Source organism: Ostrinia furnacalis, unplaced genomic scaffold (assembly GCF_004193835.3).
Source record: "Ostrinia furnacalis isolate ACB-3 unplaced genomic scaffold, ASM419383v2 OfSCF6580, whole genome shotgun sequence".
In the NCBI taxonomy this organism is placed as follows: Eukaryota; Metazoa; Arthropoda; class Insecta; order Lepidoptera; family Crambidae; genus Ostrinia; species Ostrinia furnacalis.
Genome location: NW_021136819.1, coordinates 384,112 through 402,585, shown reverse-complemented (window position 1 = coordinate 402,585; position 18,474 = coordinate 384,112). Strand labels below are relative to the sequence as shown.

Genomic DNA, 18,474 nt, shown 5'->3' with positions numbered 1-18,474 from the left:
GGCCTGCCACACTGCCACCCCAGTGAAATACACTTTATACAGGGGAATTATGAATTAATACCGCGTTACGAAAGTTGGTGTCAACAAAATATGATCCTACGCACGCAAATTCATGATGATTCCATTTTAATTTTGAAATTTACGAGGTACTGCGAAACGGGAAAAACTTTCTAGCGAAGCCACATAAACCCTATTATACACGGGAAAACTTTCTAACCGAAATACAAGGTTGTATGATGAAAGATTTAATATACCTTTTGACCTCTGACCTTAATATGCGTAAACGATTTTCACGTTGCGGTTTCTCTAATTTCCGAAATTTTTGGACGAGACACGTTAGAGATTATCCCTGTAATAACTTAGTCATTCAACCCATTAACTCTACTACTATCATGGATGAATGAATGAATAAGCAAACTACATGAAACATTTTCATAAACTGGCTCCTGAATTTGGACGAAGCAGAGATTTCCCGATGTACGGTGTTTTTTTTTAATTTCGTTGATGCTCCGATTTCAAGATTCGAAGGACTAGATGAATCCTTGAAGAGTTTCGATTGGGGTGATCGAAGGCTGATCGGGCGATAAGATTTTCGTGAAGACTTCTTACGAATTAGGTCCTTAAATCAGGAGTCATTAAGATGGCTGATTCTACAGATTGTAAGAGTTTGAGGAGCTCTTCCACACCGCAAGTTTCACAGTTTTTTCATGACGCGAACTTAGCTGTTGATGATGCCATGATTCTTAATATCCAGCTAACTCTTCTAATGGAAGGTCCATTTATTTGTGATCTTTTTTTCCCCAAAACTATTCTAAAACACACTGCAGCATTGTTATAACTATTGTACCTTGCAGCATTGTTATAACTTGAAGATTACTAATTCTGATTTTTAATGCACAGTAACTCTTAAAATAACAAACAAACCAGGTATAGAATTGGGAATCCCAGTGAGAAATTAATGTTATAGCAAGTTCAATTCTTGTGTAAACAATCTACTATGTGCTGGCTGAAGCACCATTGATTGTAGTGAAAATTTATAATTCCTCATGTTCTTGACATTATCCCTTTTTGCTCTGATCTCTGTGTGGTTACACAATAACTAGATTTATAGCAGTGTCATTGAAATGTTTATTGATTTATGAATTGAATAATGGCACACCATTCACTTCTCTGTTTGCACACTGACACCCTGCACAACAATCTGCTGAACTTAGTACTTTTCCTTTCGCTGATGTTTCATCAAAATCATAAACAGTCTTTACAAAAGATCAAAATACATTATAGGGTGTGTCGTAAATAGTGGTCCAAAGCAAAGGGGTCGATACACTGTACACTGAAGTATACATACCATGTTCAAAAAAAGTTTTTTTTTACCTTGCATTATGAATTGGTTAATAATTTCAAAACTTGACAGTATTTTTTATCAGTACTAACACAAAAAATCAAAAATACAGTATTTATTTTTAATTATAACCAAATTTGTAAAACAAGGTATCAATTTTTAAAAAAAATTTTTTAAACTTTCTTAAATTTTTTTTTAAATACTAGTATGTTATGGGGTACCTACGTGTACAGTGTATCGACCCCTTTGCTTTGGACCACTAACACCACACCCTGTATACCGTCCTGTGCAAAGGAATTGGATAGAATGGGCAGAACTTCATGAATCACAGAACAACGCCTCAGGCATTCTCCAGAATGGGATGTTACGCTCACGGAGACAGTGTTTGTTAGGGGAAAACTGGGCCTCATTGGGCATTCTCTTTGGCTTTAATTGTGCAGTCAGCAACGGAAATTACAAGAATGTAAGGGAGGCTTTTACCCAAGTGGGGCCACAATCAAGAGAAATACTTAATTAATTTTAAATATAACTGTAATAACTGTGGATTTATAAAGCTATAATAATAATAAAAGAGAAAAACTACTTGAAAAACTTGTGGCATATCACAATCTTATTTTAAAATGTGTGGGAAGTATAAATGGAGATTTAATTGGGCAAAAATTGTTGAATTATTATTATTTAATTTTAGAATTTTGACTGAACTTAAAATTAAATGTGCCCTTTTGTATACTGATTGCTGGTAACATATACTGCCAGATATCTCTTTCTGAGATCTGAGAAACTAAAAATGTAAGTTAAACTGACAAATAAGTTTGTAGCAGGCAATCAGAGGTGGAATTGTGTAAAGCAATCGTTATCATTTGACAGTTCATAACATACGATTATTCTGTCAAACGCTTTGTTTAACTGACTTTATCGTATGTTATGAACTGTCAAATGATTACGATTGCTTTACACAATTCCACCTCAGGTAGGTAGGTACTTACTCAGTGAGTGGTAAAACTGGCCGCATAAATAAAAAGTCAATAGGTACATTGGAAATCTTTAGAGGTCTCGTTAAAAAAGAAAACAGCCAATAAATTATTAGATCATTATTTTAGTGTTTGAACAGGTGCTTTAATGAAATTTACAGAACCCTGATTCACTGTACCCCAAAGGAAAGACAATAAATTGTACAAAATCATTAACTAGCATTTATTCTCTTCAATATATCATTACTTTTAATTAATTTACAGATCTTTTTCATTAATCATTTTATTTTTATTTTAGAGTGCTTAGAAGATATTGGAATAAAAATAAGAAAGTAAGTAGGTAATCATTTTAGCCATTCTTAGTAATTACCAGTGAAGGTATGGCTTCAAATAACTACATAAAAAAACCGGGTCAAAACTCATAGTAGTGAATTCTGATAATAATTATATGATTTACTTAATATGAATTTGATTTGAATTCGTTTACCACAGCTGTAGAAGATATTAGGTTTCACAAAAAGCGATAGCAAAGAATGTTCCTGGCTGGTACCTACCTACCTGGTCAAAATTTTCAATAGGATTTAGACCGCCAGTAAATCTAATTAGTTTCTTGATAGAAACTGATAAATTTTGGGACTCACCTTCAAGAATAAAATGAAGATACGCTATTCCCGGTCGGTTACACACATAAATTCGTCGGCACACACAAATTCACTCGATTGCGGGAACTATGACCAATCGTTCCAAATTCACGTCTCACGGCACTAACACTTCATCAACAGTCGTTTTACAGGTTTTATGTAGCAAAATCATAACCCACATAAACTTCTAAATTACGGGAATTCACGCTTCATACAGGAATAGTTAAATTATCATCCGTGACTGCGAGTACGAACACGGCTTCGAAGGCAAGGCGAAAAGATCGTTCGTCGCGATCGCGAACGAAAGCATCACGGCATCACCCACCTTTCTGGCTGGCCATAGATAAAACAAATACACAGAAGGTACATACTACATATTTTTACAATACAATATTGACACGTTTTTGTGATTTTCCTTGGTTATTGTCTAGCTTAGATAATAGTTATTTATAATCAGTGGGTGTAGACAAAGTGCACAATAAAATCACAAACCATACACGAAAGTGGTCGAAAGGCCTTTTTTTTGTATGGAGTTTTGACGAATTCGATTTTCGATTAGATCAAAAAGTGCAACTTATTCAGGCTAGGGTAGGGGGGCAGGCAAGTGGGTTTTTCACAGAATTAATTTAGTTTATACCTACTTTTATAACGTCGATTCTTTAGAAACAAATCAAATAAAAAAAACATTTATTTGTATTGATTTGATTTTTAACAATATTGTCAGCCGGGCTAGAATGCACGCCATGATAATACTCAAAGAAACTACAAAGAATACTCATATTTATATTTTAGACGTTAAAAATGTTAATGTGTGGGCAAAATCGATAAAATGACGCGATTACCGCTTATCCTAGGCCTACAAGATATTTTTATAGTTGGCATCTTATTTTATTTGAGCTATAGGAGTAATTAATTTAATCGTTTCAAATAATCCACTTGTAAAGGTTGTAAATCAAATAGGCATCATAGCGATACCCGGGGATAATCGGGGCACTGAATTACTTGTAAAGCTTGGTCCGTGAGCACGTAGAATCCCGTCCAATGACCCCAAGCTTAGAGATGGGTAGTGGGTAAAAACCCATTTCACCCGATTGGGTTTAAACTGGGTGATTTGGGTAAAAACGGTTTTTACCGGTTTTTACCCATTATCACCCATTCTGGTGGGTGAAAACAAAAATAGCGTTTTTTTTAAGTGAGAAGTGGTATTTGTTGCTAAGGGGGCGTTCTAGTGTTACGTAATGCAATCTGGGGGGAGAGGAGGTCTTGAAAAACGTTACAATGCGTTACAGTGGCGGAAGGGCGGTTCGATTTCAAGTTTTTAAGCAGAAGTACTTTGTAGTTGGTGTTGTTATTTGTAACTTTATACCGTAATGTCATCAAAGAGAGAGTTTGGCATCTTTGGCATGCCCCCCCCTCCATGTCCTTGCCATGATCACAAATTATTGTGTTCCTACTTCCTACTAAATTTCTTCTAAATCGGTTCAACGATTCTTGAAATAACATCATTTTATAAAATAATTGGTCACATCATCATAACGTGATCAATTTTACGATTTGGCCACGATATAAATGCATATTAGTGTTCAATTTGATTTATTATTTATTAATCAATAAACTTAAATGAGAAAAATTCAATAAAAATAAAGAAAAGATACCAATTGAAATAATTATAAAATTATTTGTTTTCACCCGGTGTAAACACCCACGGGTGGAATGAAACGGGTTTTTATTGGGTTTTTACCCTCATGTGGGTTTTTACCCGGGTGGAAACCCATCTCTACCCAAGCTACCCATCCTTATCGCTCGCGCGTAATTATATTGCTGTCGCGAGTCGCGACTGTGCGACGCGCGCCCGCAGTGAGTGTGCGATCGCGACAGCAACATAATTACGTGCGAGCGACAAGGATGGGCAGCTTGGGGTCATTGGACGGGATTCTACGTGCTCACGGACCAGGCTTTAGGAGGGACTTACTAATTAATTTGATATACAGAGAAGTCAAATTTCGAGCAATGGTGGCTTGAAGGAAAAAGAACACAGCACAACATTTTTTCGAGTTATTGGCAGGTTTTCTACTTATCGAGGTTCGAATTCTACTATATAAGTATTAACTATCATTTCTGATATTTTTCCCTTTGCAGCTTAAAATTTGTTTCATATTATTTTATTTAATGTAAAATAAAAATTTTAGGCAGAATCATTGGCATCCATGTCAGTACTATTAAAACCATCTATTTATTGCTTAATCTTTGATGAGTATGATGTCATTCGACAAATTGTAATCTTATTGCCTACGGATTTTCTTTAAAAAGACTCTCTTCGATTGTGGAGAAGGTGACATCAAGTACATATTATTATTATTGTTGTCAAATATCCTACCTATTTGCTTATTCACCTCTGTCAGTATAGAATCTAAAAAAACCTCCTTTAATTATTTAATTTAAATCTCCTTGTAAATTCTTCGAAATAGCCAATTCACTAACCAAATAAGAAGTTAAATAAATAAATAATTAATATTTGAAACTTAGATTACCTAGTTAAATAAAAAATCACAAAATTGTCGGCCATTTAGGCTTAATGTGTTGGCGAATCAGGGAATTACAATCCCAATTTCTGAGGTATCGGTAATGTGGCAACATCGGCCGAATCCGGCCCATCATGGCGGTTGTTTACTATGCAGTTGATTTCGTTTGAGATTTTTCAAGGGACCTTAACATTGTTTTGTCTGAAGAAATGGTGCAAAATTGTATAGTGCGTGGTTGCGGTAGTTCGTGTTGTCCTGGAAGTGATATAAAATTCCACGCGTAAGTGTTTATTTCGTGATTTCTGACAGTGGATCATTGTTAACATATTTCTTTGTATTTTCACAGTAATTACTTCCTAAAACGTTTTACCAGTATTTAAACTTATTATTAAATGTTACATATGTCAAGAAAAAGAAGATTTTACATTGAGTTTCATTGACTTTGAGCAAATTTAAAATTTTTGTTTCTATAAGACATTTTGAAGTAGTATGACCATATTGAGGATATATCTGGGACTTTCTGTGGGACCTTACTTATCTAATTTTGCATAATGTTTTCTACGGCCGTTTACTGTAATCAATCCATATCCAAATCCGTCTGTCAACTGCCAAATTAAAATCTGTTTTCTATCAAATATCCACAGTTTTCGATGCCTTTACACTTTCTTAATGTTGTAATTCATCTTAAAACAAAAACATCGAAAACCTTTTTTCATAATCATATTAAGTGCACTTTATCAAGACACACTGTTTAAACGTAAATCAGTCTTTGTCGTCCTGAGAAAAATAAATAAAAGGTTACCCTACTTAGAAAGAGAGAGCCTGCCCACAGAGAGCGAGATAGTGATACATAGGTTGTGCTTCAAGTAGGCATTCTAAGTCTGGCCTCCATTTTTATCTTTAGCTTCATGGCGCTGACAACTTCTGTAAAAAAATTGTTTCGTTCCCTCACTTTCCGCTAGATGTCACTATCACGAATCTAAAATTACGCGCTCAACGAAAGTTTTAAAAAACTTTTAAAAACTGTCCGATGGATTTTGAGTTTTTCATACTATGAGTCTGACTTGATTAGCATAATAAATAGCAGCCTTTCCCGCCTGGGATTCGAACCCAAGACTAACTTCGCGCGAATCATTAATTTGTTCGTTGGTCTCTTTTTAGGACAAAGTAAGTTTAAAAGTTATGCAGAGTCAATTAAACAATAGTAATTCATTTACTCCCTTTATTAGGTATCATTGTATATCATTATCATAAGTATAAATTAGTACAAAATTTATTTCGTTCACATATCACAATAATACAATCAATCATTCTTTATTTCTTATTCAGTAGTAATAGTTATCTAAAAATATGAAATACATTTAACCTATTGTGTCGAGGTAGTGCTAATGATACTAGCATAGTATGATTTTATTATCTAATCATTATTCCATGCCTTTATAATAATCATCTACCTACATTGATCCTTATTTTATTGCTTGTTACAATTGGAAAATGAACCGATTTTTTTAGTCCAAAATCATAAATGTACCTTCAATAATTTAGATTTAACTTAGTTGCTCTTGCCAATAGTTTGAAAGAAAACTGAGTAATATCCAGTAAATAAATAACTTAATACTACTTACCAAATAAAAAGTTTAACTAAGAAAGATTACCCTTACCTTTACCCCAAGTGACCAGCTCTAGAAGCCGACTGATTGATCAATAGCACCACCTCAAATTGTACAAAACTCGTTGTATCTTAATAAAATAAATAGCGTCTAAGTATAAAACCTAACGTAGAAAAGCTTTGGAGGTAAGCACGCTTCGAAGCACAGTCTTGTTTATTTATAAAACAATGAAATTTGATAATTAACTCTAATTAGTTTTGTTTGACTTTTAAATAGGAGCTCTATCTCTAGTCTCTAATAAATTCTTTGTTTATTAATCTTTGTAAATATAGTTTAACTATCAAGGTACTAAAAATGTGTCCGTTTTTTGCCTTGTCAAACAAATTGAAATAGAAGTTGAATCCTATTGACTTAACATGATTCATTTTGAAACCATGAACTTAGTTTAACTTAGTTTTAATAGGCTCTTGAATATGGCCAGTTATTGCTAGACGACGAATGATGATCCAGGTAAGGGCTATCAGTTAGGAGAAGTTTGCTGCCGCTTAGACCTGAACTAGAGCTCTCACTGGATGAGAACATGCTTTTACTACCAGTGTAGAACGACAGAGAAGTATGTAAAGGCTCTCTGCCCAGTCGTCTCCTGGCTCGTACCAGAGAGACAAACGCAACGGCGATAGCGCACAGGAATATGACCCCTAATACACAGAACGCTAAAGCCATTTTTCCTGGTGAGAGACAAATCGTTTTGTCTCCGGGAGAGAACGTCCGCACGAATTCCTCTTCTTCTGATTCTATCCTTCGGGATCCTGAAAAAAAAAGAAAATTATGATTATTATTCAATTTCAATTACGTTTAACGACGCCTTAGAGTGAAAACGTAAAAAGAAGTGATTAACCCGCTTTTTTATCCAGAACTGTTATATTCTGTAAGATTGACCGAAATGCGTAAAATGCACAAGTATGAAAAAAAATATATTCCCGAGATTTTCACTCTAAGGCGACGATAAATAGTTTTTTTTTACTTACCTCTTATTGAAGCTTCATCTTCTAATTCGATGTTAGGTGCCAGTACCTCTATGCTGTTATAGACTTCAAGCCGATCAATGACTACTCCTTTCGCATCTTTATCTAAACGAGCCTTCCTCACCAAGCCGTCTTTCGTCTGCTGCGGTCTTTGTAGCATTTTGCAGTCTATCGGCGGACAGTGCCCTTTGCACAACTCAATACCACAGGTCAAATGTAACTTAGATCGGTCGGGAAACTTGAAAGCAGCAAAAGTGGTCAAAGCGTGTTGATACGTCATTATATTCTTGAATATGTATTCAGGGTCAGTCTTCAATTGTTTGATGTTGCTGTTCTCTTCCATATTGCGCTGAATGTCGACAGGCTCCAAGTCTGAGAAGTCGATTTCGGAGCTTCTGAGTTTGTGCTTGTGTACAGTCGGTTTGCTGAATATAGTCTCATCTATGGGGCACCCGGCTTCATCCAGCAGCCGTTGGGACGCTTCGCCGAGACCATCATGGGCGACACAGTTTGTGACGCGTAGCCCAACTCCAACTGAAAGTAGCATAGAAATGAAATGATTTGAAAATGAAGCATAGAAACAGGAAAGTGACTGGCTGGTATCAGTGTAAAAAGAAAAGTTGAGGTTTGGTCTCCAGCAGTAGACTATTATTTAATCGTTTCAGTGTAAGTTCGTTCGTTTCAGCCGAAAGACGTCCACAGCTGGACAAAGGTTTCCCCCAAGGATTTCCACAAAGACCGGTCCTGCGCCGCTCGCATCCAGGCTCCTCCCGCGACCTTCACCAGATCGTCGGTCCACCTAGTGGGAGGGGCCTGCCCATGGTACGTCTTTCGGCTCGTGTTCGCCACTCGAGAACTTTTCTGCCCCAATAGCCATCGTCTCTACGAGTTATGTGCCATGTTCAGTATTGTTCAGTGTAAGTATTTGACAATTTCAGAGTGTGGGTGACCGAAGAAAGAATGATTCCTGTATTGTGCGTATTATTAAATGAAAATTACAGCTTTAACTAACCAGGTAAAGTGCACTGTATTAGCAGTCTCGTGGGCTGACCGACTTCTACAGTAGAAGGGTCGATGGTAGACATGGCTGGGGACAGATCCATCCACGCCCTGGCCGCCTCCATCAGCATCTCCCGCTGCTCCATCATCGCTGGAGAGTCGAAGCCTTGGCGGTTGCGACCCGTCCTGGAATCACGAGAAAAGGGTATAAAATAAAAAGCCCCTAACTGTCTGCTTTTAGGCAGTTTACTTAAATAAAACTGCAATGTTAGAAGACTTCAATAGTTGTTTTCTTTTATGAGTCGGCCGTTTGGTGTAATGGAAACGGACTGCTTACTAAGCCGAGAGAGTCCCGGGTTCGATTCCCGGTTGGGCAGAAATTGAAATGATGTATTTTAATTTCTGTGACGGGTCTGGGTGTTACTATGTAATATGTAAGTATGTATTTAAAAAAGTATATAAGTAGTAGGTATATCCGTTAAGCTAGCGCCTAGCACCCATAACACAGCTAGCCACAAGTAAGAAACTTTATATGCTATAAGCTGGCGCTGCATGTGTGAAATTGTCCAAAGATTTATTTATTTCTTTTAAGTTTGTGGCGACCACGGGCTGGAAGACGTAGCGTGGGCAGGCCTCCTACTAGGTGGACCGACGATCTCGTAAAGGTCGCGGGAAGAGCCTGGATGCGGGCAGCGCAGGACCGTGCATTGTGGAAAACCTTGGAGGAGGCCTTTGTCCAGCAGTGGACGTCATTTGGCTGAAACGAAGTTTTATCGTGATCGTGTTTAGTTAATAATGTGGTATACAATAACGTACCTTATTCTCTTTGTTTCTTGCCCAACCAGTTCACGCATCTTCGTTTGTATGATACCCTCTAGTGCTGTGCTGACTATCCGTACCGCTCGCGGTAGTAATTTACACCTGAAATTAATTTAGACTTGATTAAGATTATTTTAATTAAGTAATTTGTACCGCTTGTCAGTGTGATATCATATTTAAACATCCACTCTAACCGGCAACTGCTTTTAAAACCCTTTTCAACAACAAACATTCGTGACAGATTTAAATTTCTCATCGTTTCACGCGACGAACGTATAAAATTTAAGTAGCGAAGCCATAACAAAATAGACGATGTCACGATATTACTTTGTCCGGAGACCCTGTTTATGACCGTATCCAGAGATTATACCAACATAAAGTAAGTAAGGAGGTACATCACATATAAAATAATAATTACTTCCACTCACAAGGTGGACAGAAGACCTCATAAAGATAGCAGGAAGGCGTTGGATGCAGGTTGCTACAAATCAATCAGGAAATCATTGGGGAGGAGGCCTATGTTCAGTTGTGGACGTCCTGAGGGCTTAGTGTGAGTTTAGGTACAGTCACGGAATGAAAAGGTTCGTCAGTTTTCAAATTGATTCCTTCAACGAATCGCGAGCACATATTACCTTTTGAAACTATGTTACAGAATAATCTCGAGTTAGTGAAATTAATCTTTAACTGTTCGTCAGTAAAGTTCAAAATTATTCAGATCAAAGTTGTTTGACGATTTAACTTGTCAAGAAGATTATTATGATTGATAAACTAAAACCTTCTTGTTGGTGCAACCTGCCATTATCTATTAAATAATAAAAACTACATTTTGTAACATTGCACTGATGGTATAGAAAAATAAACAAGCAAAACCTTATTCGTTAGCAAACGTCATATTTATTTAAATGTTAGCAGCAATGTTTCTTGCACGGTTATGTTGGCAGGTTTGACTCTTACAGTAGGGTAGACCGGGGACAATAGTACCATTTTTTGGAAATTGTTCAATATTATGAAATCTAATGAAATATAACTTATTCTGTTAGTATGCTGTAAAAACTAGACTCCTAAGCTACAAATTTAAGCATGCAGAGTTGAACTATTCTTTCGAATACTTAATGAAAAACGAGTTTGAACTGTACGATGTCTCATGTTACAATTGACCCCTACAACGGGTCAATTGTACCAATAATATATGAGGCAATAAAAGTCGTTATGTTTATCTAATCATCACCTTTATTGGTATTCTGTACTCTTAATCTCCTACAATGATCAGTCTTTATTAATTGAGATCGAAAATATTTAGGAACAAGTATGAAAAATCAACCCTAAAGTTTAAAAACAAAACAATAACTTTTCTTCCATAAAAACCAAAAAACTAACTGTTTCTACATAATATGCCATTTATTTGGCTCGGATATTGCTTCTGAAACAACAATAAGCATAATAACAATGATAGAAATATCAAAACTTAAAAATCTATTTTTGTATGAAGGTACAATTGACCCCTGGTACAATTGACCCTGATTATTTATACCTACTACTGCTTCCCCCTTTTAAGATTTTTTCATAAGCCTGTTCATAAAGGAATAGATCCGTTGATCCGTGATCCGTACTTTTGACTCTACGTCGAGGCATCTAAAACAAAACGTTCAAATACTTAGTTACTTACTGAATTAAGCTAAAATGTACATGTTCAGAAGGGTTTTAGAAACCTACATTAAAATATTTTAAGTAGACATTTAGGTACTTATATCACCTTTTTATCGACATCTACCTAATTATTTAATAAAACACATTAAGTATGTATCTAAATGCTTAATGCATGCAACTATGAATGAACCTAGACTATTATTTCAGTAGGTAGATATGCCTATAATTGTAAAAATAATAACCGCGTGAATGTTTTATAATAACTTATTTTATAATAAGTATAGGTACTTTAAAACCAATTTAAAATATTATGTAGTAAGTATAAAATAAGGTTCCGGGGGTTAATTGTACCACGGGGTTGATTGTACCGCTACAATTGACCCCATGGAGACTGGTACAATTGTTCCAAGTAGGTAGTCAAGAGAACTTCACCTAAAATTCAGTCATTTTCACAGTGAATGCCAATAATTCGCTGTCGATACAAAGTTTAGAGCCTGGATAAGCTATTGACAATAATGCCTTGGTAACAAATAGCATATTAGGCAACTTATGGGCTTATATATTTGACGTAAAAACTTACCGCGGTTGGGCAAAAAACAAAAATCCTTCCTGTACACCTTCGTTTCTCAGCGCAAGCGCCGCCGACTGGTGAGCGGATGGAAACACAAAAAGCGCATATTCTGACGCTATGCACATAACCGAACGTCGCTTGTGTGAAGAAATATCGCCGATGGTACTATTGACCCGTGGTACTATTGTACCCGGTCTACCCTACCTAGTGCAAGCGAAAACCGACACTAAGGTGACGAACCTTTTCATTCCGCGACTGTACATCAAACGTCGTCACTAGTAAGCGCGTTCAAAAGTATATGAAAATTTTAGTTCTTGAAAGTTTCGCTAGGGGCGCTGTACAATCCGTCATACATAGAATATCACTTTTGCGCGCTCACTAATTACGATGTTTGATTTAAACTCATACTAAGCCCTATGTGGTTAAAATGATAATGACGATGATACAATCACTTACCTAACAAGCAGTTCCTGGTCCGAAGACTGCTGTAGCTTGCTGTCCATCTGCACCACCAGCTCGACGAAGTAGTACAGGTCCTCCTCGTCCTCAGGCTCCTCGGAGGTCTCGTTGAGCGTGGAGGTCCTCACGCCACACGCGTTCGACGGCAGGTGCAGAGAAATCTTTTGTTGTAGATTTCCTGGAATTAAAAATGTAACGTTGGCTTTTGAAAAAGGTGCAGTCCTGTTGTCCCCCCTGCTTGGCCCCCCTGGGGGAGCCAACAGGATTTCGAAATCCTGTTGTCCCCCCTGGCTTAATTTTTAATCGATGATTTGAGGACTGTTGTCCCCCCTGGCAAACATTATTTAAAAGCCCAATATTTTTAGAGCATAATTTATGAAAAACTGAAGTATTTGACTGAATGCGAAATTGCCAAACTGAATACCTAAACGTTTGTCAAATAATAATTACCATTTTGATAGGTGTTGGTGCCGGTATTATTAACACATTAACACCTACAAACTTGAAGTTTGGCAGGTAGGTTCCTTAAAGGGTGTAGTTAGACATCCGCTAAGAACGGGATTTATTTATTTAGGGATAGGAAATAATACGAAGGATGTTTGATACTCTTTCACGTAAAAACTACTAAACGGATTTTTACTTACACTTGATAAACTTTACAGTAGATAGTATTTTTTATACATGAGAATAGCATATAGAGGTACCTACTTACTCAGATCATAGAAGATCATCCATTCTATGATCTGAGGGTACCTTCTTAGCTTTTGCCTACGGCTTTGTCCGCGTAAAATTTTGTCTGTCACAGAAAAAAATATAGAGCGCATCCCTGTTTCAAAAACTGTTCTAATTCCTTTTCCAGGACTCAAAACTATCTCATAACCAAACATCAAAATCGGTTCAATGGTTAAGGCGTGAATTCGTAACAAACAGGCAGATAAAGTTACTTTCGCATAATATTATTTAGTAGGGATAATTCATAACGATCTGTTAAAAGCAAGTAAAGCAGATTTTGGAATATTCAGAAATAGTAAGTACCGGTACCAAGAACTTATATTTTTTCGTTATCAAAATGTTAATAATAATTATTATTTGACAAACGTCTAGATAAAATCATCTTTTTGCATACTAAAAAAATCCGAATTCTAAGCTAAAATACTGATTGCACATCAAAATAATTACCTCAATAGGTATTCAGTTTGACAATTTGGCTTTCATTCAGGTACTCTAGTCCTTCTTAATGTTATAAAAATATATGGCTTTTTAATAATGTTTGCCAGGGGGGACAACAGTCCTCAAATCATTGATTAAAAATCAAGTCCTGTTGTCTCCCCTAGCCAGGGGGGACAACAGGACTGCACCTTGAAAAAGCTCTAAGCTGAACCTGTAAAATCTTTGTAATTTTTACGTTGATCAAACCGCTGCCTGAGTTTTGTAACGTTAAGATCTCCGATCCTAGAAGGGAATATGATCTGAGGTTAAGATACTTAAGTACTGAGTCAGAAGATTAGGTTTCTCACCTTCCACCTTGAATGCGACACTCCCTGGACCTAGTCTTTTTTCAGGACCTTCGGTTACTTTAGCTATCTACTAATAGGTTGTGATACTAGCTAGTTCCTATCTTGAACGCGACACTCCCTAGAGAAGTCCTTGCTGAACACGAGCCCCTTGAAGGGCTGGTCGAGCTCCACGTGGACGGTGAGCGAGCCCTTGTCGCAGGAGGTAGTAGTAATCTACCCCTACGATACCACAGTCTTTTGCGGTGCCTTTACTTAGCAGCTATGGCTTTGGATCTTTCTCACCTTGAACGCGACACTCCCTGGAGAAGTCCTTGCTGAACACGAGCCCCTTGAAGGGCTGGTCGAACTCCACGTGGACGGTGAGCGAGCCCTTGTCGCAGGAGGTTGCCACTACGTCCAGCTCTTTCGATCCATGTCTTTTGTGGAAACTATAGTCACTTAGCTTTAGCTACGCTTCTAGATATTTGTTTTTACCTTGAACGCGACACTCCCTGGAGAAGTCCTTGCTGAACACGAGCCCCTTGAAGGGCTGGTCGAGCTCCACGTGGACGGTGAGCGAGCCCTTGTCGCAGGAGGTGGCCACGTCCAGCACGCGGTTGGGCCGCGCCTGCTGCTCCAGCGTCGGCGTCGCGAGGCACACCAGCAGTAGTGCGCGCCACATCCTGGCGCGCTCTGAAATTGTACAAATAAAACATCAAAATTTGAAATAGGTACTTAAAAGGCAAAAAATTAACAGCAGGAAAGGGCAAACGTGCCCCTGTGATTGTGCTTGGAGAGTTAAAAGCTCTCTCTTTTACCTAGTTTAGATCTACTATGGACACGTCATTAGATGACGTATACCTATTGTACTCAAAAATTACTTTTTTTATTTTTTGTATATCCCGATTTAGTTTATGATACAATATTTAACTTTGTCTCAATCTGATCGTCAAAATGAAATGGATGTTTCAGCACTTCAAAGAGTCAGTGCAAATCGGTTTGTTCAGCATAAAGTTACCTAAGTAGGTACTATGTAAAGGGCGTCTGATAGTACTATATCCCTAAGGAAATCCGTATGTATCTACGAATACATCCTTTCTAATTAAATTAAATAAGTGAACACAGATACAAGAACGAATGTGCTTTCTATTTCAAACATTCCATTACATCATTATTGACTCTTCATGTCGTAGTAACGATGTAAATAAACACGCATTCGTAGCAAATAAAAAAGTTATAGGCGAAAATAAACCTAACACGTTACGTTACGACTTAAAACCCGTTTCTACTTTATCTAAAAACTATTAACAAATAAATATGGACCAATTACCTACGACTTGTTTAATTCTACATTGAATCTTATGTAGGTAATATTTAATTAGTGGCAAAATACAATAGATGCCTTGTAAAATAAGAAACAATGGGTCAAATCAGCGCCGCTACGAGAGCAAGTAGGTACTTGAAACAATACATTCGCCCATTTCATAAGATCCCGCGAAACCTACTTACTTAGTAAAGAGCTCATATTGTCAGATACCGCTACGCTTCCGTCCGTTCTAGTGATCGCTGATACTCCACTTTGATTAAACGGCAGTGATTCCCAAAGTGGTCTATATCGAACTCCAGAGCTTTCTTACGAATGAACTGAATGCAAAATGGTCAATTATAGAGTTCACAAAATTGCAATGTCCTATTAACAGGACTCATGTCTATGAACTCTAGCTACATTAAAGGTCTCTATGAACAGGACGCAATAATAGGTTGACCATTAGAATTGTAGCCTATTGAATTTCGTCCTCACTAGTGAGTTGTTCGTTTGAGCCAAAAGATGTCCACTGCCGGACAAAGGCCTCGACTCATATTTGTCTACGAATTCTAGCTACATTAAAGATCTCTATGAACATGACGCAATAAAGATAGGTTGACCATTAAAACTGTAGCCTATGAATTTCGTCTTCACTGAGAGTTGTTCGTTTCAGCCAAATGACGATCACTGCTGAACAAAGGCCTCCCCTAAGGATTTATATAACGACCGGTCCTGGTGAGTACCTAATCTTAGTCTATCATCATCGTCTGACACTTTTATAAAGTTAAATCTGCCCAAAACCGTGGAACACGAAAACTTCATTTACGAGACTATAATCTTTGGGGAGCTCTGGTTGGAGTACCACAATTAAACTGTCTACAGCATTACCTGCCTATCGCAGGATCGGCTGAGATACGAGAGAGATAGCAAGCGATATTGTATTGTGATTGTAAGTTATTTCAATTCAGCAAAATGTAGAGTCGAACACAAGCAGAAAGTTATATTTCTAGTTGTAGAGACGAGATTTTATGTAAAGCTTTCAGGTTTATTAATTTGATTGGACTTCAAAACATAGTTATTGATAATCTTCAATTAAATTACATAGTCAGTTTAAGTAGGCAAGTTTAACCCTATAAGTGAGTTCGTTATCCACCTAGAAAATACAGACCAGACCGGGTTGCTTAGTACCTTTAATATAAAAAAGTTAATGATCAAAATTACGGCAAATTTACTTCCATAACAACTTATTTAACCAGCAATACCTACATCCTTTTCCAGGAAAACGGTGGTACTCAGAGTTAAGTTACTAATCTCGCGTTTTAATTTAGTTAGTATCATCGCACAAATAATTACATAAACAGCTACGCCGCATTGCGTAATAATTAAATGCAATTAAAACTGTACACAGTGTGGGACTGGCGCATGGCGGCGGTCTGCGTGTGAATGTATTGTAAATTACACTATTTTGACGGATCCTCAGCGAGCTTGCGATTCACGTTTAAAATAAGCAAGACTTTTAGAGCTTTGTTTTTAGTGCTTTTAATTATTTTTGTATAAACAAATGCATTGTTAAAGCCTATTAGTCTAGTTGGAGTATAGGCAATAAAGTCAGTTCGCTCCATTCCTAATTTTCTGCAAACTTTACAAACTTTTTATCGTAAGTAAGATAGTTAAACATCACAAGTTTACATTTACAAAATCACTGCAAATAGACAAATACTTAGTCTTAAATGGATTTGCATGTAGGATGTTTGTTCGGTTACCTATTATACATGTTATGAAGTTTAGAGACCTGCTTCAGAATGAGCGCTAATTTTGAAAACCCTTTGAGTTTGTTTTTAGTGACAAGTGCAAGGCAACCTTGTAATGACATGACAATGATTTCAATACGAGTAAGTACCTACTTCCATAATCAACTTCACTTCAGCAACTGCAGAACATAGCTCCCCCCAACTCTACACAAAGCCAACAATAGAGACACCCCGACCAATACAAACGACTGTACCCAAAAATAGACTTATTGAGGCAGTAAGTAGGGAAATAGGCACCGTCACACGAATTCTTAGGTCAAGGCGAAGTCTACCGTGAAGATCAATCAGGCAAGAGCCATATAAGCATTGCCCACAGTCACGGAATGACTACGCGCTCCGTAAAAGGTCAGAAATTATTACATTGCGTGAATGAGTAGCGAATTCAGGCGAAAGTCATGCCCAGATAAACTTAATCTAACCAATCCGACTTTCCAATATTGATAACGTCTCGTGAACGATATGAAATTGTATCAGATTATTGTGATACTAACCCAAATAACACTTTTACCCAAAATGCGTGACAGAGATAAGTGTATTAAACCAGTTGATCTCTGAGCTAGTCCGTGTATTCTCAAAGACGACATACTCGTAAGATTTATTTAAAAGAAAAAGTAATTATGACCAATTAGTAAATTGGTTGCCCAGATGTCTTAAAGTTGATGAAGATGGATATCAAAAGAATAACAAAGAACAGTTGGCACTCACATGCGCCTACGTTACAATGAGCCTCGGCAAATTGTGGATTATCTAGACAAGCAGTTTGATAGCCAAGTTGGCGAAACAAAAAGTTGAAGCTGTGTGTTGCGCACATTCTACGTTCCCTATTCGACTGCCCCATGTAGATAGAGGTAGGCTTAATTATCTAACTTTTATCTCATCATCATTATCATTTCAGGGGGCCATAGGACGTCCACTGCTGAACATAGGCCTCCCCCAATGCTTTCCATGTTGATCGATTGGTAGCGGCCTGCGTTCTCTTCGTAGACAAGTTTTATCTACTCATATATAATTTTTCGTAACACTCCTATGTTTAGCAATAATGGACGTCCTGTGGCTGACCTTTCCTATTACTTAGGTAATCCTGAATTTCAATCGATGACATGTTTATGGTTCCCAAAACTTTAAATAAAAGCTTTCCGGTTGCATTTCCATTTTCCTTTTCAAACACCTCCCGCATCAAATGGCTCATAAAGCTTGATATTAGGGTTGTGAATATGTGACCCCTGCCTGTTGCTAACCAAACGATAAAAACACC

General features: G+C 37.2%; 2 protein-coding genes across 10 annotated transcripts in view; both read right to left on the bottom strand.

Moving 5' to 3' along the window:
* The window catches only part of beta-Spec (spectrin beta chain), a 75,097-nt gene extending 71,813 nt beyond the window's left edge, over positions 1–3,284 (bottom strand). For 6 of the 9 annotated variants that reach the window (XM_028317964.1, XM_028317968.1, XM_028317963.1 and 3 more), the window contains exon 1: positions 2,955–3,283. The gene's annotated coding sequence lies outside the window, so the exon portion shown is untranslated. Of the gene's footprint in view, positions 1–2,954 lie in introns of all 9 variants that reach the window. The other 3 variants (XR_003656684.1, XR_003656690.1, XR_003656689.1) reach the window with 1 other exon arrangement.
* A 3,487-nt stretch (positions 3,285–6,771) lies between these two features.
* On the bottom strand, positions 6,772–14,793 carry cyr (cypher). Its single transcript, XM_028317999.1, has 6 exons — positions 14,598–14,793; positions 12,604–12,784; positions 9,927–10,031; positions 9,124–9,296; positions 8,115–8,645; positions 6,772–7,895 (listed from the first exon to the last, which is right to left on the bottom strand). Exons 1-6 carry the CDS (start codon positions 14,782–14,784, stop codon positions 7,543–7,545), a joined length of 1,530 nt encoding a protein of 509 aa, XP_028173800.1. The 5' UTR covers positions 14,785–14,793; the 3' UTR covers positions 6,772–7,542.
* Between the last annotated feature and the right edge of the window lie 3,681 nt (positions 14,794–18,474).

Excerpts from the sequence above, each read along its gene's own strand:
- cyr (XM_028317999.1), bottom strand. The coding sequence starts at position 14,784 with ATGTGGCGCGCACTACTGCTGGTGTGCCTCGCGACGCCGACGCTGGAG. Across the intron at positions 9,297-9,926 it reads CAAGAAACAAAGAGAATAAG|GACGGGTCGCAACCGCCAAG; the intron begins GTACGTTATTGT and ends TCGTGATTCCAG. Across the intron at positions 7,896-8,114 it reads AGATGAAGCTTCAATAAGAG|GATCCCGAAGGATAGAATCA; the intron begins GTAAGTAAAAAA and ends TTTTTTTTTCAG.